At 43.1% G+C, this 24,341-nt stretch overlaps 1 protein-coding gene across 16 annotated transcripts in view; it reads left to right on the forward strand.

Moving 5' to 3' along the window:
• Window positions 1–24,341, forward strand: part of RBFOX2 (RNA binding fox-1 homolog 2) — a 170,915-nt gene that overhangs the window by 115,875 nt on the left and 30,699 nt on the right. For all 16 annotated transcript variants that reach the window (XR_015706266.1, XM_087764329.1, XM_087764318.1 and 13 more), the window contains 2 exons: window positions 7,635–7,781; window positions 21,259–21,312. Coding sequence is in view for 15 of the 16 variants with exons in the window: in XM_087764329.1 (XP_087620455.1) it covers window positions 7,635–7,781; window positions 21,259–21,312 (201 nt within the window). In the remaining variant the exon portion in view is untranslated. The remainder of the gene's footprint in view (window positions 1–7,634; window positions 7,782–21,258; window positions 21,313–24,341) is intronic.

The raw sequence follows: 24,341 nt of genomic DNA on the forward strand, positions 1-24,341 counted from the left end.
TTGGCAGTGAACTTAAGTAAAATAAACTTTGAGAGTCAAAGTCCGTGCCTTCCTACGCAGTCTAAAAGCCCTGAGCAAAGGGGAATGACTGGTCGGTGTCATCAGCTAGGGATGAGTGTGGTTCTGGAGGTCTGAGTATAGTGGAAAGCATTCAAAGCTCTCGAAGCAGGGGCATGGAAAAGAAATTGGCACAATAGATGGTGTAATACAGCTTAATATTTTGGAATCTTTCTTCATTGTAGGATCAAGCCTCATCTGTGGGGCTTTGTTTCTTGCCTGGCATGTGAGTCTCCCGGTCTCCATCTCCAAGCATCTGTCCTTTCTCTTGATACTGTCCCAAAGCACAGCTGAAAGACCTGGATTAAAAATAGACTGAGGTACCAGACCATATTTGGCCTACTCGGTCTGCCTGTTGCAGCCTGTCTCTTAAACCGTTGACACTCTCCATTTAATTTCTTACGGTGCTGGGTTGCCTGGTTTCTTCCCTCTTCCCCCTTATTGGTTTACATTAGCATGCTTATCCCTAATGGAGACACCCAGCACAGATAGCTGTGAGTGGAGATGCTAATTAGGCTGCAGTACCTCTGGCAGCTGAGCTGATCTAAAGATTCACTGCTGTCAGAAAGGAGAGATCTGGCTCCAAGCGCAAACTCCCACTCCTATTTACTGGCTCTGGCATTTGTTATGTGAGCCACTTTAATTCACTGACCTGGCAGAAAGCTGTCCGATTCTTTTGCTGGGTTAATGAATTAGAGCAGCTCTTGGAGGGATCCAGCAAATGCTGTTGTTGCAAGGTAAGCGTATGGAGTGCATGGCCAGAAGCCGAGAGCAATTGTCAGCTCTCTGCATCTCCTGGTACTCTACCTGCGGAGGGAAGATTAATCATCCACTGAACTAAAAAAGCTTGCTTGATAGTAAATGCAATGCACTTAATACTGCGAGCTGATTATTCAACTCGTTTCTCTTGTTAATGTCAGAGGGAAGAATTTGTATGTCTGTATAAATTATGGAATGCAGCTGGAGGTGTAGAAGTAGAGGAATAAGTTTATGTAAATTACTTCGCATGGAAATGGCAGGTGCTGTCGCCTTGGTGTTATGTTGTCATGAACCAATATAAAGCATTATTTAATTACTGAGCATCGTGTCTCCTGGCTTCTTGATGTGCCATACTGAAACATACTTAACTCATCTGCTATACCATAAAGGGATATTGACTTGCTGATTTCTTCAAGGAGACACGTCTGTGGTGGGAGACCCCTATGTATCGTGTTTGGAAGCAAGACAGGGAAGCTGCTCGGTCATCTGGCTGTGCCCCATATATCTAGCAAGGGTTTGGAAAGAAGGGAGCCAATGGCACCAAGGGTTCCTCAGCTGACTTTTGTAACACATGGATGATGTTATAATGATGACTTTCCCTTGGGTATTTCTTGCCTAGTCTGAGATTGCAGAATTTTCCTCTGTAATTATTTTTCATCACTTTAGTAATTAAAGCAATTGCTCATGTGAGGTATTTCAGGTGAAGAATATGTTTAATGAATATCCTCACTTATCTTTTGATACTGCTGAGCAGGTAGACATGAGGAAGAACTAGCTTCAGATAAGTAGCTAGCTGCTGATTGTTTGGCCACCTCAGCTTGGAAATTGCTGTCTTGAGGTAGCAAACTCTGACATTTAACATCAGGAATTTGCTTTGAGTATGAGGCAGATTATTTTATTATTTTCAGTATGAAGCAGATTATTGTCAGCACTTGTAGACTTGTGTCTAGTGAGGCAGATTTAAAAATGATTTCTAAAGAGAAATAGGAAATAAATCAGCAAATATCATTATATTAGTGTATACAGCTGTGGTACTTCTGCATATCTCTCAAAGGTTATAGCAGATCTAGAAGTAGTACAGGGAAGGATAATAGTGATGATGAGAGGGATATAGCAGGTTCTTTATAAGAAGAAATGAAATCTTCACTTACGAAAAGAGCTGACAGGAATGAAGGCATATGACAAGTACATAGAATATTGAATGGTATGGGAAATAAAATAGGGAACTTGCCCATTTTCACATACTAGGATGCACGCAGGAAATAATGGGGTGCCACGTATGAAGAAAAAAAACCAGGTTTTTGTTTCATGTTTTTTCTATATAATGAAGAATTTAGCTTGGAACTCTTGTCCATAGGATGTTTTGGAAGTTGAGATATCAGCTGGCTCAGTTTGCTGGAGGCTGTCCTGGAGAGCAGTCACTGAATGTTTGCCCTGTCCTTAGGTTCTTCCACAGATGCCACAGATTTGGCCGCTGTCAGAAAGAAGATAGTGGGGTGGATGGATCTTAGTCTGTCGCTGTGTGGCTGTTGTGCCACTGTCGATGGAGCAGTCCAGGGGTGACCACCATCTTGGGAATTCTTGTTGCCTCCTTCGCCTGGTCAGGGCATCCCTGTTTTGTGAGGAATGGGCTGGAACTGCTCACAAAGGGTTTGACATTGTGACCAGCAGAGCAAGCCTTTCAGGGGGCTTCATTTCACCACTTTATTGAAAGGGAAAAAAAGGGGTGGGGGGGGGGCACCAAAGAATACTATTAAAAATACTGCTCAGAAAAACAAAATAATTTTAAACATCCTTAATGGAAAATGTTACCTGACACATCAGAGATGTCTTCGTTGTACAGGATAGGTAGCGAAGCTTCCTATGTGCTTTCCTACGTTAGGCTTGTGTTCTGACTTCAGGTGGGGTATATCTTTATTTAATGAGAAAAATGAGCAAAATGACTCAGTATGTCTGAAAACAGGTAACTAGCATTCAGAAAAAATATGCCCTGAATTAATCTGACTATATTGAAAACAGTTAAAAGCCTAGCAGCAGTTACTTGGTACATCCTTAGCAATTTTTTTTGTCCAGTTTTTGGCATACAAAGTACTTGGGCACATTGTTAATTATGCCTGTGGTGTAGTCCAATTTTTTTTTTTAATGTAACACTGCTAGCATCCCTGAAAAATCAAGTACATGGTTATAATTCTAAAACTGTATTTATTGCTGCTGAAAGGTGATTATTATCCCTGAAGTCTTCTGTCTCCTAAGCAAGTGTCATTTAAGCAGCAGAAGTTCCCATGCCCTTTGCTCTTGGATACGTAGGACCTCAGTCCTACTCTGGTAGCGTGTGGTGGTGCAGAGAGGGGTTTTGCGTCTAATGCCTAATTCTTCACTTGTTTTTCCACCAAACCTGCTCAGTGGATATCTGTTCATTGGTGGGTGACTGGTTGTTTTGACGTGGCTTCTTCACTAGAAGTTGCAGAGATCTTCCCACGTTGTCTGCACTCTACTTTGTGGTGGGAAGATTGCCTTCTGCCAGTCATAGCTTTCAGTCCTTGTCTCCATACAGTTCCTCAAGCTCTTGATCCAAACAAGGTCTTTTTTTTTTTTTTTTTTTTTTTTTTTGGATCCGAGACTGGTCTAGAAGCAGTGAGCACAGTCTGTCTCCCAGAGTTTGTAAGCCACCCAAGTCCCCTTTTAAATAGTTATTAGTTGCAGTTTGTATTTTGTAAATATTTTCTTTGCAGGGATTTATGGCTCTTAACCTCCTCATTGATTCACAACATTTTGGACCGCCTGCTTCCTGGGGGAGAGGATGGGGGGTTGTTTTTTGCTTTTCTATAACTTGGACCTGAAGCGATTCCAGTTCTAGAAGCAAGTGGGAGATGGAAACAGAATGTGCTGGGTATTAATAGTCTCTGTGCTGGCCTGTCACACTGGTATTTGTCTGGCTCATCAGGGAGGTAGCCCTCTATCTGGCCATGCAGATGGAGATCTGCTCGGAGCTCAGGTGGCGCTGGAGCCCCTGCCTCCCTCCCACCATGGAGAAATCCTCGGCAATTGCTTGTTCACCAGCTGCTTTACGACAGAAGAGTCTAGTCGAGAGGTGGGAAGATGATTGTAGAGCTGCCCTCAAACCTTTTAGAACACCCTCGTGTTGCCAGGTGCCCTTCTTCCCTTTTACATGCATATGTGCACCTGTATACATCCATGCTTCTCTTGGCAGCTGCCTCTTCTTGCTTAGGGTTTCCTTACTGCTGGCAGGTTTAAGGGAGGAGCTGGCACGGGGGCACAGGCAGCAAGCAGTTAAAAGTGAAGCACGTATTGTGCGTGTCCTGAGCTCTGATGCATTTCTCGGTGACCTTGAGCAGAGCTCAAAGCTTGTATCACACATGACATTATCACCTGCACGTGTTACACAGACTATGCTGAGGAGGTAAGGTGGATCCAGTACTGTTTCTAAACGCAGGGTCCTTGCTGCAGCATGTCTCTGTGTTGGCTGATGACAGGCGTTGAGACCTAGGGAACATGTATTAGCTCCCTTCCGAGCTGAATCTCTGTAACGAAGGGAGAGGGCAGGTTCTTTGCTGTGAAGTGTTGACATGAGGCCAGAAGGAAGGAGCTGAAACTCGGTGTGGGGAAGGAGTGAGGGTGGGGAGTGGGCACTCGGTGAAATGCGGGCTTTTATCATCTGACTTGGTCAGGGTAGCGCTGTTGCCAGTCTCCATTATGTGCTGCCTGAGAACAGGCTCCAGGCCCTTCCTTTCATCTCCTTCCTAATGAATTAAGACAAGGAATAACTATAAAAGGGGAAGGGGAAAAAAAAAAAAAAGGCAAGATCTGAGGAGACTATTTCTTTCATTTATGTTGTAGCTGAATGTGTGGCAGTAAACAAATGTATTGAGCTAATGTTACAGTGGCTGAAAGTTCAAATCTTACCTTAGGGCCATGGACGATAGAAATGAGGGAGCTACAGCATCCAGAGAGAGAAGGTATTTAATGTTAAACTACTGCTGAAAAATCAGGATATGTGAAAGCCTGAAAAGCATTTGGGGACTCTTAGTGTAGTCAAAAAGGTTAGAGTGGACTGCGATCCCCTGTTCCTTCTATTGTTTCTGCTCTTTGAAGCCTTTGTCTTACTGTACACATCTCACATGCTGCAAAATGACTCCTATGTGGCAGCAGCACTCTGCCATATGCAGGAACAGCTGTGAGTGTTTTTGAGCAGGCCACTGTACATGATACATCGCACCCTTGGTAAGAAAGGACTTCTGCCCTCTGCCTGTGAACAAATGGATGGGAGAGGAGTGCAGATGACCTCCCAGCCTCCTCCTCTGTGGAAGCGGCAGATCCAGTCCTGCGCACCCTGTATTTGAATTTAAAACATTTTTGTCATCACCAGTCAGAATCTGTGCCTTTCCTCATTCACACTGCAGAAGATGCACTAGTGTGTATGTTTGAGGATGCACCTGTGTGCATGGGTATTCGCCCACTTGCCAATTCCATGCAAAGCCATAGAAAACATGGGATTTGGCAAATTGCACTAGCAGGGCTCCAAAATGGATTGCAGAGATCCCTTTTAGCAGGAGTGTTGATGGTTTTGGGGAGTTATTTTGGAGCACTTGCTTGCAGGTGTTGTATATGGTGGTGATGGATAGGCTACTCCTATGTTTTGTCCTTCTTGGACAGATTTGCCCTGAGGAGCAAAGGACTCTGATGGAGTCATAAAAATAAAACCACCAAATAGCATGGTGTGATTTAATAGCAAGCCAGCTGCGTCGAGGGTGCACTCTCTTTATGTTTGGAGATGCATTTTGTCATAGGGGTGAGGGTAGGAGAAGAGGGGGAACTTGGAGAGGGAGAGGCAGCTTTTTAGATACGATCAAATGGAAGTTTCTGAGGTTGTTCTCGAAAATTGGATGTTTGGGGGATGGATGAGTCTTAGCCAAATAAAATGCTTCATCCTGCTAGGCTTGTCCTGAGACTTGCACGGCTCTGGGAAGTAGAAATACTCACAGGGCGGTATCTTCATTCTTCCTGTCACAGCTTAATTTATATTAACCAGATCAAACATGTTTTGTGCTGCCTGCGCAGCCCTACTAAAATAAAATGGAAAGCTGCCACTGCTTTGCTCAGCGCAACAAGACCCCAGTGCTTTCTGCTTCCTTGCTCTTGTCAGTGCTTTATAACCAATATACAAGTTCAGGGTCATGTCTGTAAGAGACGTTTCTGGCCAGAAGAAGCTCTCTTAATGTTGCCAGTTTAGTTTATCTGTGGAGAGATGTTTCTTTCCAAATACTCGTGAAGCGTTGTATATTGAATGACGTGCAAAGCAGTCTAGCAAGTCCAGTCAGTGGTTGGGGAGTCAGTGTGGGCAATTCCCCTGAGATTTCTTTCCTCTTTGATACATAAATTATGTATTTAAAATGTGGGGGGGAGGCTCCAAAACAGCACACCCCCCCCTTAAATCTTTATTTCTAAGGCCTGTGTGTGTTCTTGAAGGTGCCTAAAAAAGGCTGACTCTAGCAATTACACGGTCCTTGCCTTCTCTTAGAACTTCTTTTCACTTGATGGGTTAAGGTAGAAGTCAGGTTGGCATCTAAAGAAACGAAATGACGCTTAAAAGTACATCACACAGGTGGTCAAAGCATGATTCCTAGGAGGCTGAGGCAAGCAGTAGGAGACAGAGTGAGTGGGTGGCTGCTCTTTGAATACCTTGGCCTGTCAATGCATGCTCTTGGAAAGGGACAGAGCAATAAAACTGACCAAATTGTAGTTTACTTTGTTCTGTAGCTCTGAGTTTTTGAGGTCATTTTTCTGACTAAAGTGCGAAAAATACCATTTTCTCATCAAACCATTTTGCAAAGGGGCCTTTGCCTTTATATGGAGTGCTGTGCTCAAATTTTACCACTTCTTAGTCTAAGCTTAACACAAGTGGCTGAGATTCTTCTTCCTTTCTTCTCCCCTGCCAGTCATCTCTCTGGGGGCGTTAGGTCTCTCCTCTGGCACACTGGTCTCCCTTGTTCCTCTGCCGCCTTGCTGTACTTTTTCTGTGCACAGGTACCCCTGGCCCACCCCTTGACCTGGCTTTGCTGTACCAGTCAGTGCTTGGGAATGCTGGAACAAATTCCCTTGTTTTAGCTATGGAACTGGTAGCAGAAAGTAGTACTTTGAGTTTTTATAAATCCTGCAGTGGCAATAACTGTTTCCTGTCCCTGGGCTGACTTTTAAATGTATGAGAAAAGTTAATCAAAGACATCCGTAAGCTGTTCATATATGGATTTTACCATTTAATTATAGATCTCCTTTTGGGGTAATGTTTCTCTGAAGGGAGCTTGACAGAGCAGATGCCGTTTTGCCTGGGGATGCATTTCTGGTATTGGCCCAGTGAAGAGCTGCCACTTCAGCTGTGGGATTTTGATGATTGCATGAACATCCTGCCACATGAGATTAGAGTGGCGGTACTACCTCCCAGCTTCAGGATATGAAAGATCCGCCTCTTCATTAGAGCTTTCATATGGTGGCAGCTGAAGTGAGGAAGAACAGGCGAAAAAGAGAGAAGCAATTTAAGAAAACCAAAGGCAAATCTACTAAGCTAAAAGGTGATGTGAGGGGAGGGAGGCTGAGATCTCATTACTGTTTCCTCACGGAAAGGGAGGGGAAGAACAACAGATCAATTGCAAAGCGTTACTGGCTTTATCAAAATAATTGTCAAGTGCTAGATACTGCAATTGCAAGTGTCGTACTAATACCTAAAAAGAGCTAGACAAAGCACGTGAAAGGAATTTGTGTGGTTTCTATTCACGCACATGCTTTTGTCTTTCTGATTTCAGCAGACAGAAGGAGGGGCACAGACAGATGGACAGCAATCACAGACGCAGAGCAGTGAGAATACCGAGAGCAAATCCACTCCAAAACGGCTTCATGTGTCTAACATTCCCTTCCGCTTTCGAGATCCTGACCTTCGGCAGATGTTCGGGGTAAGTTACTAGCGCCTTTTAAGGCATGGCAGGTTCTCCTTCCCCACAGGTGGGACACGTGGTGCTGGTGTATTCATGTGAATGAAAAGCCCTTCCCCCTCAATTTAGTCAGCACACTGTAAAATATTTGCAGGACTGGGACAATTGGTAGCATTTACCTCAGCTGGTAAATACGCATGAAAACTATAACTGTGGTGTTCATATCAAGATGTTCAGTGTAACCTAACAATTGGTTTGTAAAAAAAAAAAAAAACAAAAAAACAAACAAAACCAACCCACAAAAAAAAAAAAACCAAAACCAAACAAGACAAAACTTCACCTTATTTCCCAGTAAAGACTAGGATTAAATATTGACTTAATATATCCCTTGGAAAGCACTGTTTTTCAGTTGCTTAGAAACTTGTTGAAATATTTATGTCTTTCCTCATGATCCACTTCTATGATGAAAAATTGCTGCAAGGAATTGGCCAACTAGCAATCGCATGTGGAAAAGCTAGTGCAAGTCCAACGGTATTTTACATTGTGTATGATACACATTCTTTTTCTTTTGAGCAAATAGTTTGTCTTCCTTAATCTTTGTATGCTATTCATCATTCTCAATTTATAAGCTCTTTGAGGAAGAGTTTGTTCACAGGAGTATAGGTGGTGACTCATTCCATGTGAACACAGAGATAAATGAGCTAGATGCTTCATGACCTAACCTTCAGGTGAAGTTATCTGTATATCATCATCATCATCATGGATATTTGACTTGTTGATGTGATGGTAGCATCCTTGGTTGATGGCGTGTTTCAAGGTCTTCAGAAATATTTCTTATTATTTATAAAGCTAACAGTTGCTGCCTGTTAAGGTGCAGTGCAGAGGACTCAAGTCAGGAAAGACCAAAGTTAAAGTTCCTGTTGCCACCTTAGGCTTTGAGTGTATACCTTGGTCCTAACTGCATAGCCAGTTGCTCCTCCAAATTCTACAGTGTTCTTGTTTCAGTTGTTGCATGTCTTGAGCCATCTGTGTGGGTGTGTATGCATGCACATACACACACACTCTCACACAGAGAGCAGTGTTACAGTATTGTAAATGTGTCAAATTCATGGACTTCAAGCTTAGGCTGCTATAAATGAGAGAAGAATTGGGCTTATCCGTTCATAGCTTGGGCAGTACAAAGTGAACAAACTGTGTAGAATTGTTAAAAATTTCACGGATGGTCTCCAGCAAGAGTCCCAATTGCTATATATTGTGAGAGATCTTTTCTCCTTGTTCTTGAAGCTTTTTGTGTCCGTAAGGAGCTATTCTGTGGATGAGACCAAACGGAGAGCAGTGGTCAAAATGCAGGAGGGCAAGGCTCCTATTCAGAGAGACTTGACCAGGCTGGAGAAATGGGCTGACAGGAATCTTAAGATACTCAACAAGAGTGAGTTTCAAGCCTTCCATCTGGGAGGGAATAACCCCTGCAGCAATACTGGCTGGGGGCTGGTTGTCTAGAAAGATGCTCTGCAGTGAAACATGTGGGGGTCCCAATGGAAAACAAATTGAACGTAAGCAGCAGCGTGCCCTTGCGGCAAAAGTGGCCGACCACACCCTGGGCTGCGTCAGTGAGTAGCCAGCAGGCCCAGGGATGTGATCCTCCCCCTGTCTTCAGCAGTTGCCGGACTGCATCTGGAATATTGTGTCCAGTTTGGGCTCTCCAGGGCAAGAAGTGCACTTCATATAAGTGGAGCAAGCCCAGTGGGCTCCAGTAAGATGGCTGGGGAGCTGGAGAACACAGCATGTGAGCAGAATCTGAGACCTGTTCAGCTTTAAGAAGAGAAGGCAGAGGGGGGATATTTTCGTTGTCTGCAACTACCTGATCAGAGGATACAGAAAAGATGTAGCCAGATTCTTTTTGGTTGTGTGTAAACGATGAAGTGAGAGACAACAAACACAAGTTGGAACATGGGAAATTTCAATTAGATATCAGGAAAGTTTTGTTGGGTTTTTTGTTTGTTTTTTTTTTTTGTGTGTGTGTGTGTCTTTTTCACTGTGAGGGTGGTTAAATAGAAGAACATGTTGTCCAGAGAGGCTGTGGAACCTCCATCCTTGGAGGTATTTGACTTGACTGGACACAGCCTGGCCAACCAGATCTCATTAGACCTGCTTTGAGCAGGGGCTACACTAAATGACCTCTGGAGGTAGGTCCCAGCCAAAATTACGGGTCTATAATTCTTTTGCAAGATGCCTGGGTTTGCTTCCGTGCTGTTCATTAGATTGTCACGCTCTTGACATCTGTGGGAATGTTGTCAGGGTGAAACTCATCTCCTGGCAATCTGTGATTGCTGAATCTTCTCAGTCTCCTGCTCTGCTTTTGTGTTTTTTAGCTTGCTTTTTGCTGTTGCAGGGCTGTGCGGTAGGCAGTTCCGTCCGGTTTGGAGAAACCGGTTGCTGAAATCACAGCCAGTTCTTGGACCACCTGCTACAATCTGTATTTAGCACGTCCTGCTCTGTGCTACTGCTGCTCTCCTCTCCTGGGAGCTGCATTGCTTACATAAACTGTTCCACGTTGCTGCTGCCCCTTCCCTTCAGACCAGTGCTTGACTTGAGGACTGGCCCCTTTCACGCTCGTTCACCTTCATGCTGTTCCTCCCTGTGCTCCTGGTGTGGGGGATGTGGATGAAATAGAAATGACAAGAACATCCCTGTCCTGGTGACTCTTACCTCTGCTTTGCAGGTGAGGACACGCAGGCAATGTGAATGAACCTGCTGTCCTGAGAAGTGACTTGTAAAAAATGCAGCCTAACTGCTTTCATTAAGGTTTCCCATCATTTTTTTTGGCCCAAATGGTGCCCAAATGGTTGTACATAGAAGGGGTGGGGAAATAACACTATATGAGTTGGTTTCTATTGTTCCCCGAGTTGTTTGTTGTTGGCTTATTTTTTCTCTAAACATCATCTTGAGTTCCAGTGCAGTGATGTGATTTTAACTGGGGTAAGTGGTATATTCCATGTAATACCTTTTGTTAGTTTACCTGGCCCTTTTTCTCTCACTGTTGCTTCTCTCGGCATGCTCAGAGCCTCAAGCAGGAGAGCATTTCTCTCTGAATCCTCCTCGCTCCTATTTCTTTTTCAGGATCAGGATGCTTTCCCTTGGGTGACTCACTGAAACCTACCCTTTCTTCTACAGGGGACTCATGGTTGTCTGAGTCTTCAGCTGTGGCTTGTAACCCCCATCTTCTCCCTCTCCCTTCCGTGTGTCAGGTCACATCTCCTCAACGTCATATCCGAGAGACTCAAAATCCTTGCCTGGAGTGATTTTCCCAAGCTACTGTACAAAGAGAGGAATTGGTTAGACAGCAAAGCAGTGGATGAAGAAATAAATGTGATGGTAGGGAGGGAGTAAAGGAAGTCCCCTGAGGATGGAACAGCATGCGAGAGGTCAGCCTGGTCCTGGGGCGCAGAACATTAGCTAATGCTTTCGTCCAGACTTGAGTAGAGGTGGACTTCAGACGTGTTGTCCCATGTGTGATTAAATGGAAATTACATAACACTTTCTAAACCTTCACCATTCGTGAGAGCTGCAGACATAAGGATTTCCTGACAAATTCAAGTTATTTGGGTTTCAAACCATGTCTCACCTATTACATGTTTCTAACAGGTCCCTGAGATATCCTCAGGAATGGAACAAACATTGCCTTATGTATATGCTTCTCATAGGGAGGCAAATAAAATAGTCTGCTTAAAACAGGTAATATTTACTTGACATTTCATGATGCCAATAAAAAGACTTCCAGAAAGCTTCTAGAAGGAATAGGTCATTTTTAATGCACACAGTACTGCACCCACTGTGGAATAAATCAATAGTTGACCTTGTTCTAGCAGATAAAGAAGAGTTAATAGCTGACCTGAAATCCCACGGTTGCCTAGGTACCAGTGATTGTTATTTGTCTGTATTTACTTTGTGCAAACAGAATATGGCATCAGGCAGTAATGTAAGGAGCTTTAGAAGAGTCTGTTTCTTTGAGTTTAAACAATTGGCAGGATAACTGCCCAGGAAGGTACCTTTAAAAGGGAGGTGTTAATGAAAGATATAAAGTATTCAACAAAATCATACTGATGGCCAAAAAGGCATGATTCCCCAGTCACTGAAACTGTGTTAGTGAAACACAAAGCATTCTGCACATTAGGCAGGGAGGATAAAGAGGAGGAGGAAGTAAATGGCAGCGAATATAATTGCAAACTTAAGCAAAGAAGCAGGTGAGAAAGGCAGTGTGCTAATCACGGAGATATCGGTGATGTAGGTTCAGAGAAGGTGGCAATTTTTTACATGCAAAGAGAAAAGATCTAGGTGTAGGTCCAATATAAAATTAGGAAATAGTTGTGTGTTTCGGGGTGGGGGAGGACCCACCAGAAAACAAAACAAAACAAACAGAAAAAAACATCAAAAAAACCAGCTTGCTGTTTTTATGATGTGACAGGAGGTATTTGTGCCATATCTGGTTTTGTATATAATTTATAACAAAGGAGCATGAGACAGTGCTCGCTAATATTTAAAAAACAGCAGATCTAGATAAGGTATGTCCAAAGATAATAGCCAAAGCAAGAAGTTCTTTTATTCATTAATGTTAATTTTTAGCCAATTCTTGTAAGCTGGGGGAGTTGCAGAAGGCTGGAATGCTGCCCACCAGGATTCACTATTGAAAAAATTCAAAGGGATGACCCAAAGAGCTGTGAACTGATTATCCATATGTTGATCCAAGATAAAAGTAACTTTGGAATGTTTTAAAAAACATTAGAATCTGAAGAAATGGTTTAATATCTATTCAGTGTGACTTTGTATGAGGTCATACACATCTTTTCAGACAAATATTGTATTGTCTATTTTGACAAGATTGTATAAAGCAATACTGATATAGTTGAACATTGCTCAACCAGTTGAATTCATCCAAGTGACCAATTTTGATTTTTAAGAAAGAACACTTATCTCAAATAAGCATAACACACATAAGAGGGATTAAAAACCTCTTTAATGATAGATAATAAAAAATAGTAGTTACTGGGGAGACATCAGTGATCAAGACTGTTTCTAGTGTCAGTTTCCCCAGGGATCTGTTTCAGTTGCAGTCCTGTTCAGTATCCATATCAACCCGTGGAGACAGTATTATTAAAACCTTGCCAGTAAGGTCTGCGGTTAAAAAAAACTATTTGAGGAGGAGGAGGAAAGAGAAAGATAAGGTTACTGCTAGAGAATGACTTGAAATGCCTGGTTAACTGACAATAAATCCAACAAAAACGTGTTTGATGCAGCTCAGTGCAGAGTACTGAGTATGTGGGAACCGGGCTGTGCTTGAAGGATGGAAAGCTTTCTTTGGAAAACACTGATTTGGGAGAGTACTAGTCATCATTGAAGACAGTTGCTTCAACAATGGAAAGGGGGTTATCACGTTGAAGGAGAGATGTGATCTTGCTCATGTTCAAAGTTGAAAAGACTGACTGCATAATTTTGTTGAGTTCCGAGATCAGTTTAGGACCAAAAAAATAATCTAGGGCTTGGAAGATGAGTGGCTTTTTAACTCTGTGAGGTGTTGGGTATATGATTTACTCAGCTTATTAAAGAAAGGTTGGGAGATGACAAGTCTGTTCTGTACAGGTGCTTATGCATGGATGATACCTACTAATAGGGCTTTTAGGTCTTGTTTACAGCCATAATAAGATTTTACAGTTGGAAGCTGAGATTTAACACAATTAACCTTGAAATAAGAGAAAAATTCTTAGTCATTTAGGCTAATTTAAACAATGGAGCAACTTATCAGGGAATAGAAGAGTTGCCAAACAATTTAGCACTCCTTTCAAAATCTTATTATCCAGTTTCTGAGGGACATTCTTTGGCTAGTGTGTGTAAGGACCCTGACATGAAGGTAGTATTCTTCTACTTAGCTGCTGGTAGGCTGTCCCCTTCCTTACTGGACTATGTATGCAGAAGAAAAGCTCATGTTTCTCTCAACATGTTTCCAGTCCTTTCAGCTTTGTGCTATGATAGTGTCTGTGCTTGCACCTCATGGCTGATAGCTTCAGTCCTTTCCTCTTAGGCTTCAAGAAGCAGTTTTCCTCCCAGTATAAAACTGGCTGGGATACTCTGGTCAGTTCTGGACTTTAGAATCAGATGGACTTCAGAGTCTCCTGGGGAAGAGGGAGGCCGGTTTGGACTGCCTGCAAGAGGAAAATTCATCTGTTCTCAAGCTGAATCATGAACTGCGTCCACAAAAACAAGTGAAGTGGATCGTTTTGGTAGTTCATACAGGTGTCTGTGCACTAAATCCTTCTTATCTGTTGTGAGAGCAACAGCATGAGGAGTCAGAATTGACGTTTCTCAGAATTTACCGTGATGAAATGCTCTTTGCTCAAGAATCTTCAATCATTTTTAAAAAAGGAGATGTGTAAGATAAAAATAAGGACTATATTGATGACGATTGCAGATGAATGTGGGATAGCACAGTACAGGGTGTGAATTCTCTCAGGCTCTGGCTTCAGATGGAGACATTGCCTTTTTTTAAAACATGCTCACTGCATGGCTACTGCTTGTAGGCTGTTAACTGCTTCTGGCGGGGAACATGAGGAACCCAGTTGATAAAGGGGTTCTGTGCATTATCAGCTACAGCAGTGATAATACATAGCTGTTTTATGTAAAGGTGACCATTCTGTCACATTTAATAACTTCAGTTAATGAAGTTATTAATAACGTCATTTATTAAAGGTGACAGAATGGTAGCTACTTTTTTTTTTTTTAACATTGGATTTTAAGGGAGGTAATGCTGTTATCGTTTTCCTTCTCTAAGTAAATTCATATCTCTACTGCGAGGTTCTTTATGGTGTATGTTTGTGGTAGATCACTGCTTTCTGTGACCCAAGCAATACAGCTCTGGGAGCTCAAACATTTTTGGAAGCTCCTGTTGCCTTCAGATCTCAGCCTCTGGGGAAACACTTCGGCGCTTTGCGCTTCCTAAAATATCTTAAGTGGATATAATTTCTCATCTAGCTTTACTCTGGTGTCAAGAGTGCAAAACACCTCCATAAGCCTATAGTTTGAGGCTAAAGCAATAACAAGCTAGACTACAGCTCTTTCTCACCAAGAATTTGGTAGAATTTTAAGTCTGTATTTGCCAGTAAATAAATTTAAATATACAAGTAATTCATGATACACAAGTATTGGCAATGGCAGAAAACTACTCATGAGGCGTTAAGGTAAGTAGGTAAATAATACGATAGACCAAGAAGCTCTGACCTACAGTTGCTGATGCATGGTGATGAGGCCTGAAGTACAGCGACAGGAAAGTTGCTGAAAGGGACTCTGCTTTCTGAGTGGATTGGACATCTGAAGGAGGAATCCTGTCTTCTGGATATCAAGATGTATTTTAGTTTTTTCATCTCTGAATAGTACTGGCCACCGATCACACATAGCAAGTCCTACGTGCCAGTATTGGAGAACAAACATTCTGACACAAGGTGGCCTCTTTGTGATGATTTTTGTTTCCAAGCTCTTCCTACGATGAGAGAGAGGTCCAGCCCTCTCACAGGGCAGGACTTTATTCCTGCTGATGTTGGTTAGAGTTAGAAGAGACGCTGCTGTTATACTGATGTGTTTCACCAGGGTGATTTCTGGAATCACCTTTTGCTAAGGACTTGTGTGCTCAGTGCTGCTTGAGCATCCTGCTTTGTTTGCACAGCTACGCTGGGGACCACAGTACTTCTGCGCCCGGGTGCTTGTGCCGCCGCAGCTGTCAGCAGCTATTGTACTGTCTGTCTTGCTCTGCGAAAGCTATGTGCAGACACCAACAGGACATAGAAACTTCTGTAGTGACCATCTGGTGGAAGACAGCGATGACTGGATCATACATTTAAGATTTGTTTAGGATTTCATACGAGTTACTAGAAGAGTCTGCAGTGAGACTGGGCTGAATGTCATTTAGGAAGAAGTGCTGTGCTGTAGCTGGATTTACTTGTGTAGAAGGCCTGGGTAAAAATACATGGAGTTGTCTTTTATAACCCAGTTTTATATGGATTCAGTCTACATGTCTGAGTCCTCTCAAATTGAGTTTTGAATGTATGCTGCTTTTGTAGGCATGGGTCCAGGTGGATGGATTTTCCATGGCAGCGGTAACAGGTTACAGTGCAGTCACACTTCTGGGGATGGCACAAGGCAGGAACAAGGAGCTGGAAGTATAGACCTGGAAACTGGCCTGGTGTTAAGATCTCTGGAATGGTACCCTGTGGTACTGTTCACCCCCATCTCACTGTTTTGTGTGAAAATCTTTTATTTGTGAGTCAGAGGATAACAAATGACTGAGAAACTATGTCTCATCACTTTGTTTGCTGGGATGGCTGTGGTCTGTAAATCCTGTTAGAAATCTGTGCTCTTTGTGTGGCTTCCTTTTAAAGTCTGGTTTCTTAGAAAACATCTGTGTTTTGTTGGGCAACAGGTCAACCCTAATAAGGGCTTGTTGGTGCTTGTTTACTGTCTGTTCAGTTGGTAAACTATGGTAGTGCTTTGGTTTATAAATCCTTAATGCTTCCATCTTCCTCTCAGCAAAGCATACTGGTGTAGCTGGGCTTAACAGGGTTGGCTGTAGCTGGGTTGGCCCCACTATTTTGAAGAGCTTTAAAATCCAGACCCAGATTTAGGTGAGGAAGTTCATGTACTGATAGCAGCATAGCTCTGGCAGACCCCATGCTGCCATAACTAAGCACTGACTAATACACGCTACGATGGAGCCAGCTGTTCTCAGCTGAAAGTATATCCCATGGAGCCGGGAGCTAGGGTAAGGACGCTCTCTGCAGCATGGGCCTATCCTGCATATGAAATGCTCTTACTCATGCATCTCAAAGCTGAGGACCTGAAATGGTTTCCTGCACAGGAGGTTGGTTTCCTGGCTATTTTGAATTTCGACCATCTTTGAGAATGGACTGTTTGGCCCCTTTGAGGTTTAGATAGTTCTCTGCACTCATCTCTAAGTGAATTTTGTAGGGCCAGTGCAAAGCTGCTTGGGCATAGAGAGTTCTCCTGTAGGGATGTGAGGTTGTTGCATGGTGTCTCGTTACCTTTTTTTGCTCCGTGATTTCTAGAGAATTCGCTTTGTACTCTGTGTTGTTTGCATCCTGAGGGTTAAGTTATTTGTCTGGCACGTTTTGGAGCTGATTTTGAATGCTCTAGACAGGGAGAGGAGGCAGGGCCAGCTGGAACAGAGCATACAGGAGGGGCCCTACCAAACTGTCAGTGCCTTGGAAGGCAAAAGCTCTCTGGTGCCAGATCTCTCAAATTTATTATATGTAATGTAGTTATGGCCTCTGCTGGAAAAATCTGCTGCCTTCATGTCATCTGGGTGGAAAGAAACACACAGCATGCATATACCTTTCCTTGCGCAATGCCCTTGCATCTATGATAAAGGTACATCGTGTTCAAGAAAGAAAATCGGGTTCTGGTAATAGCTGATGTCTGTTAGTATCTTTAAGCCTCTTAAAACTGTTATTATCAACAGCCCCTGTTGCCATTGTAGAGGAGATGATTCTCATTTACCTTCTTTACAGAAAAGTAACTAAAAGCTGGTACAAGGTCACTCCAGGGAATGAAGCACTAAGATAAAACATGATGCTATAGCTCCTATGCCATGGTGTGACTGGAAGTGTGTGTATATCTAGCCATCATATGGCGTGTGCACGAGCGGTTCATGGAGGAGGCTTCTTGCACAACCTGACATGTGAGGGGGGATGCTGGCTTCTTGGTCACATAGTAAGCTTTTTAAGTCATGGTGGGGAGCATTTGAGCTGTGTAGTCCTGCAATGCTTTCTTCAGAGGCTGTGAACACTGCTGAGGATTTTTTTTCCCCGGCTGCTGTGCAGGGTTGTAAGTAGGAGTTCTTGGTAATCATTGAGTGAACAAATCGGGTCTGTGGGCACAGTGATTCATGTCTTCAAGGTTAGAGATTAGAGGGTTAGTCCTCATGGATGACCTAAGCATGGGTCTTGTTTTATTTGGCCAGACCGTCTGTCTGCTGGAAAATACAAACATGCCTGTATACATGATTTTAAAAAATTACTATGGGGGCATTTGGTGTTGACCCTTGTATTTAGATGGCCTAGTATTTTCCATACAAAAATTGTGACCCTTCACTAAGGAGCTCTTAAAATTTCCATTGTTTGCAGTAGGCTGTTGACATTTGGTAGGGCAAGCACCATCAGAGAACAAAGTGCCTTTTTACGTTCCGCTAAATTATATTCAGCTTTGAAGGAGATATAAACTGTTAAAATGAACTAGTTCTTTTTTCCTGCTTTCATTCTTCAGGAAAATTCTGGCATGCTACCAAAAAAAAAAGTGCCTCCAGTGCTGGACCTGCTGTGACTGTTGCAGCAGCGAGGACGAGAGCCGTGGTGTTAGTAGCTGTCAGAGCAGCTGTGGCAACGGCTGCAGCAGAGTCTTGAAGAACCCGGTGTACGTCCTCCTGCCTCACAGCCATGCTGCTTTCTTCCAGGGAATTTCATGGAGCAGGAAACCCCTCCCCAGCAAACCTCAGTTCAGCAGTTAGCCCCTGTTGTCTCTGCTGCTTCTCTCCTAAACAGGTCCTTCCCTCCTGCCCCTTCAAACACCCACAGCTCCTAGGTAGAAAAGAGGTTGGAGCAGTTTGCATGGATGGATGTAGCCCATTGCAGTAGATGTCAAGCCTGTGCTCGCTGCAACTGCAGGATTTGGTGATCTTAATTCTGTCATCTAGGAAACGATGTACCTCCATCATCTACAGGGCAGGGAGGCAGCTCTGCCACCTCTCACGGAGCTAGGTCAGATCACTTGCATCCAGCGTTACTGCCAGCTTTTTGTCAGCCACAAGAAATTAAACATACAAGACAGGATTTCCTGTTGGTGTGGAAACCCTGCGCGGTGAGCTCAGCCGAACGGGGCTGGCAGGCAGCGCTGGCAGTAATACCCGAGGATCCAGGCCCAGCTGGGTGTGGAGAAAGGGGAAGATGGCACGGCATAATTGTGCACCAGAAGCTGCACAGTTTGTTCTCTTTCAAGATGATTCTAATGAGGTAGAAAATGGTGATTTTTGATGGCTTTGAAGATTCTGAAAATAATTTTGGCATTTGCATTTATCGAGAGCTGGGCTGTTTCAGCGTGTGTGGCAAGGCTAGGCAGCTGAGCTGATCTGTCAGGGACAGATCCTGCTCTTGGGCAGGGTGTGCTGCTTTCCACTCCCTTTTGCTTTTCAGAGCCCTAATGCTCACCTGATCCTTTGAGCCACTTCAGATGAGTAAGTTGTCAAAAACCTTGTATTTATTCCTTTTGTTCAGCTACTTTTTCGCAGGATTCATGAGCTGTATCAGTTTATCTACAGGTGAGAATGAAAACTGGGGCCAGCTTTAGGAAGCTGGTGAGACCAGACAAGGAAGGACAAGGGAGCAGGGACAGCCTTCAGCAGCCGCGAGCTGTTAAATTGGTTCAGCCCCTGTCGTGTAACAACACTCAAATAGTTTACCAAGAAAGCAATCATGACTGATTTTTTTCATGGCACTGCCCAAGCCATATGCAACAAAGACAACAAAAAGCAATCAATGGCTAATCTCCTTTATAGACAAGCCCACACCAAGCATGGGATAGAAATAGAAAATGTATTTTAGCTGTGATTGGCACAGCAGTAATCAAAAGAGGATCCAGCGTGGATCAAGCCTAAGCTGTTGAGATGTTGAGGTTTCAAGGAAGATGCATGTTTACATTAGCATTATTTAAACTTCGTGTAACGTGGGATATTGTGAATTCAATTGTTCTTGGGATGAATAGAAGATCAAGTATTGTCTTTAAACAATAGAACAGTAAAAACAACATCTGTGAACCAACATTTGTAAAAGAATACAACTATCTCCTTTTTAAGAATGGAGAATGGAAGCAGACAGAAACTATAGCTAAAATTGTTGGAAGCATTTTGTTTGCATAAAGACAGTTGTGGAATACTTGTTCAAGGGACTTAATAGCTTTTTATTGCTTTACATATTCAGAGCTTCTCCTCAGTCATCATGGCTCACTGTTGTAAATGTTCCATGTTTGCAAATCTGGCCACAAGTCTTTCAAGCAGGGCACCCACAAAATGAGCATTATACCTGTTTGACTCTGAATGGAAATGTTAATTTAAAAAAAATGACAAATATTATATTAAGAGCACCATGGCAAAGTGCAGAGTGTCCCAGTGCCCGGAGGCTGTGTTCATCTTCTCTCCTAACTGTGAAACCATCCTTTCTTTTCTTGTTGACCTTTCCTTCATTTGCTACCACCTTTAAATCTTCTGCAAGCAGTGAGATCAAAACCATGTTGATGGAAGCTTTTGTATATAACGGGGTAGGAAAAATGCTTAGATATAACATTTGTCGAGTGCAATATGCATCTCTAGAATGAAGTCTGCTCTGTATATACGCTCCTGAAGATGAGATCTTAAACCTGTCTTTCTGGAGAGCAGACCTCTAGTTTGGCAATACGACTCTGATGCTTCTAGAGGACAGAGCATCGTGGGGCTCTGTTGCAGTAGTGATGCTTTTACCTATAGGTTACTGGTTTGAATCTGGCCAGTTCAATAAAAATGTTTTAATATGTTCTAAGGTGAAGGATGTGATCCATATTTGGTTCCACAGAGTGTGGTAAATCTCCTTTCTAGCTTGTAGCTGTCATTGCCCATTTTTGCTCTGTGCTAAGTAGGGAGCTCTTTGGAACCAGTTGTTGAAACAGTGCAGAGTAGTGGGGCCCTGCTCTCCTTGGGGTCTCCAGGCTGAGGCAGAGGTCAGAATTGCATCATACGTGATAAACTTGCATGAGTTATTGACAGCCACCTGTATGTCACGGGTTGAAGTTGAATGATATTTTTCTGAAAAACAAACTGTTGGGGGTTGGCCATTTTCATGGTTTCTGAGTCTGCCATCAATTCTTTTGAAGGCTTGGAGTTTTGGAAAATAAAGGGAGGGGGAGAGGAAAGGAGATTTAGGGCTTGGAATACCTGAGGTTGGGAGTCTTCTGTGACTATCCCCTCCAGAGAAACAAAATCACTGTTAAGTTTCTCTTTGTGATAGCCACTTCAGGAGGAAGATGAAATGCTGAATTACGTTTGAGAAATATTGTTAGATGTCTGAGATGAAATCATATAACCATATCTTAAATGAAATAGTAGAATGAGGGAAGAAAGAATTGTTTAGACTAAAAGGGGGAAAAGAAAAGCTACCTCAAATCCCTAAAACTCTTCTGGAGATTGTTTTTCTTCCTTTAGACTTTTGTGAGAAAACCTGGGGTCTGTGACCAAGAGGATCTGCATGTCCTAACCTGAGAGAACTGGGTCACGTCACTGGGATTTTATGCCTTTGCCTGTATGCTAGAAATGGAAATATTCTCATCTCCCTTCTTGCACTAAGCCAGCCCCCAAAAGGTAGGAAAAATGGATTGCCAAAAATAAATCTTTTTTTTTTTTTCCCTTGTCTCTCTGCAGCAATTCGGCAAAATCCTTGATGTAGAGATAATCTTTAATGAGCGTGGCTCCAAGGTAAGTCCTGTTTCTGTACCCGCTTCTCTTGTTTTGATTGCAGAGTAAAAGGCAGTTCATTGCCTAGAGAATATACTCTGTAGAGATCAGCAGGAATTAGTGTGATGGGGGAAGGGAAAAGCTATTTTGGGGGCTATCTCCTGTTCCCTTTGACTCCAGACTCTGAGCATGGTCATTTCTGGGCAGCATGTACAAATGCTCCTAGACACTCCTATCTGGGATCAGGTTCCCCAGCCTTTTGAACGAACAGGGAGTAAGTCACTTGAGCCTTCGTACCAACCCATTCCCATTGCACTAGCAATGGGTGCCCTGTGGGGAAGGCAGAATAAGGTAAAACAGCTTTGTGTGATGGGAGACTGTGCGAACGAAGCCTAACCCACCCACCCCCCAACCACATTTTCGTTGCATTAAAATACTTCTGTAGAAAAGCTGTCATATCTCATATGTGAAAGGATTTTATTTACTCTATTTTGCAGACTTACTCGGCACTTCCGAGATGCCAACCTTTCACGTTTGAGATATTTGATGCTTAATATAAGCATCCTTATTCCCCTTGCCCTGCCCCATGTGGACCTCTCCCCACTGAATTTGCATTCGCACACCTATTTTCATCTTACAGATATATTAAGAGGGAGGTTTTGTTGAGGGTTAATGGTAATTTATTTCTCTGGAGATGAGATTTCAAATGTTGCTCAGGTCAGCTGCAGAGAGATTCAGTGATCTTTGTCCTAATTGGCAATTGGTTCTCATCACGTAACCAGTATCACCACAATGACAAATTGATGTGATTCTCTCTCTGCCCAGGAGGTTCAGCACTGGAATAGCAGGGAGTTTTGCAGGTCAGGAGCGAGGTGCATTGCCAAAGCTCTATGGGGGAAGCTTGCACAGTGCATGTCTATACTCTGCTTGACTTAATCAATGCTAAGATTCCCATTTTCAATTAAAACAGAATTTCCCTCCTCCCCCCACACACGTGTGCGCACATGTGTGCATGCACACAAGAGACTTTGAAGTTGCAATTCAGCTAAGCAGTTTGGGTTTAGAGTCTATGCCTTTCGCTTGCATTTGAGGTTCACAGTCTTAAGGTGGCCTCTTTGCTTCAACATATATTCCGGGGTATGTTCATGTTCAGAGCCCTCTGCAAATTTCCACCCACGTTGCCCAAGATGCATTCTGAAATTCTTCAGTCTCTGTATTAGCTGGAAACCAGAAAGTGGTTGATCTGTGTACAAAAGAAATGAGTGTTAGCCCTTTCCCCATCCTTCGTTTGTGCTTAATACCATGTTTTTGGTTTTGGGTGTTTTTTTTTTTTTAAATAAGACAGTCTGAACAAGTAAATGTCTATATGGCTTAGAGCGTTTTACTTCCCTTTGTGAATAAAAATCTATACGCTTTACCAAAACAATCAGCTATGCTGAGTTTGTAAATAGTTATTCTGCTCTCTGCTGTTCTTCTGATATTTATAGGCCAGAGCTATCTGTGAATTAGTCTTGATTTTAGTCATTTCTATTTGGCTTTGGGAATAGCCTCTGGCCTCTATCAAATCCCTACTTGTTTGGATGTAATTGCAAAAGAAAGAACAAAAATAACTGGCCTGGCGAAGTGGTGAGCTCTATCCTTCATCCCCCACTGGCTGTGCTTTCCAGAACAGTGTTTTCCTCTCCACACATGAACTTTACTCTCTCTCTCATCCACACAGCCCTGTATTAAACGCCCACGGCTGCCCTTTCCCTTCTAGGCAACACTAACGTTGGAGGCTTTCTGTGGAGACTTGATTTAGGACTATGAAAAGTACCTTCTTGTGCACTTGTTAAAGCCCAAGGCTTCTGGTTTTCAGTTAAAACAAAAATTATTGCTGAAGAGTTCCTTGATGAATTTTATCCTGAACCCTTAATAAATATACGAAAAAAGAAAGCAATGCAAAAAGATGTTCTTCCAGTCCTTGACCGTGCAGTTTTCTACTGCTTTTTTGTCATCTTACTGCAAAAAGCAGTTGCAAAACTGAGAGCCTGTATGAGGGATGGTGCAGAATCTGAACAGAATGAGAGAACACCCAGAGAGTAATTTTGTGCTATCTTTGCATCCTTCTCTACCCGAAATAATTCCTGTTTTAAAAAGAATGCAAGATTATTCCTGCTTAGCATGAAAATGGGAGGCCCCAGTGTTTGAGTGGGGTGTAGCTGCACGAAGCACCTGGTATTCACATAATAATGGAAAAACAACAGTCTGGTGATCTGATGGTGAAGCAAAGGAAATGGATCTTTCTGGAGGCCACTCACTCACTCTTGGGTTCTTCCTCCACCTTAGGAAAAAAAAAATCTGAATGCATTTTCCTGCCCTGTGGTTTCCATTCTAATCTAATGATATGAAACCTCTCTCTCTTCTTCTCCTCTTCCTCTCTCTTGGGAATCCGAAAGCAGATGCTCCTGCTGCCTGCCTTGTGCTGTGTTCTCAATGCTCCCTTCCCTTCCCCTGGGTTCCTAAGGGTTGTAGAGTTTTGTGTATATGTTTTGTAAATACTTAAAAGGTACAGTGGTAAATCCTGAACTGCCCTGGGTTTGCCCCCACCCAGTGTACAACGGGGTTGAGCAGCACTTTGTCCCTGCCGAGCTGTGGCAGGAGATCTCTGCTGGGATCGCTCGAGTGCTGGTTGGTAGGAGGGACGGGAGGAAGCGTGTGGGTTGCATTCTTCCTTTCGAATCCACCTGAGATGACCAGGCAGTTTTCTTTGGCAGCCTGGGGGAACTATAGCAAGCTGGCTGCACCTTCAGGATCTCTGTGTATTTAGGAAGTTTGGTGACCAAAGAGAGAGCAGCGTCTGTCCGTCACAGCCACCTCGCACCTCAGGTCCTTGCTTTGGCTTAGGAAATGTTACTTGTTGACTTTCTGTATCACAGCAGAGTAGGAGGTAGTTAATAATTAGTTTTGCTGATTCTCCTCTCAAAGCAATGTGAATTCTTGTTTCCTAACTCGATTTCTGCCCAGATTCAATCTGTTTAGTAGAATTATATCAGCCCTGGTAGACTTCA

Source organism: Nipponia nippon, unplaced genomic scaffold (assembly GCF_047370975.1).
Source record: "Nipponia nippon isolate SJK-2023a ecotype South Korea unplaced genomic scaffold, ASM4737097v1 scaffold_3, whole genome shotgun sequence".
NCBI lineage: Eukaryota > Metazoa > Chordata > Aves > Pelecaniformes > Threskiornithidae > Nipponia > Nipponia nippon.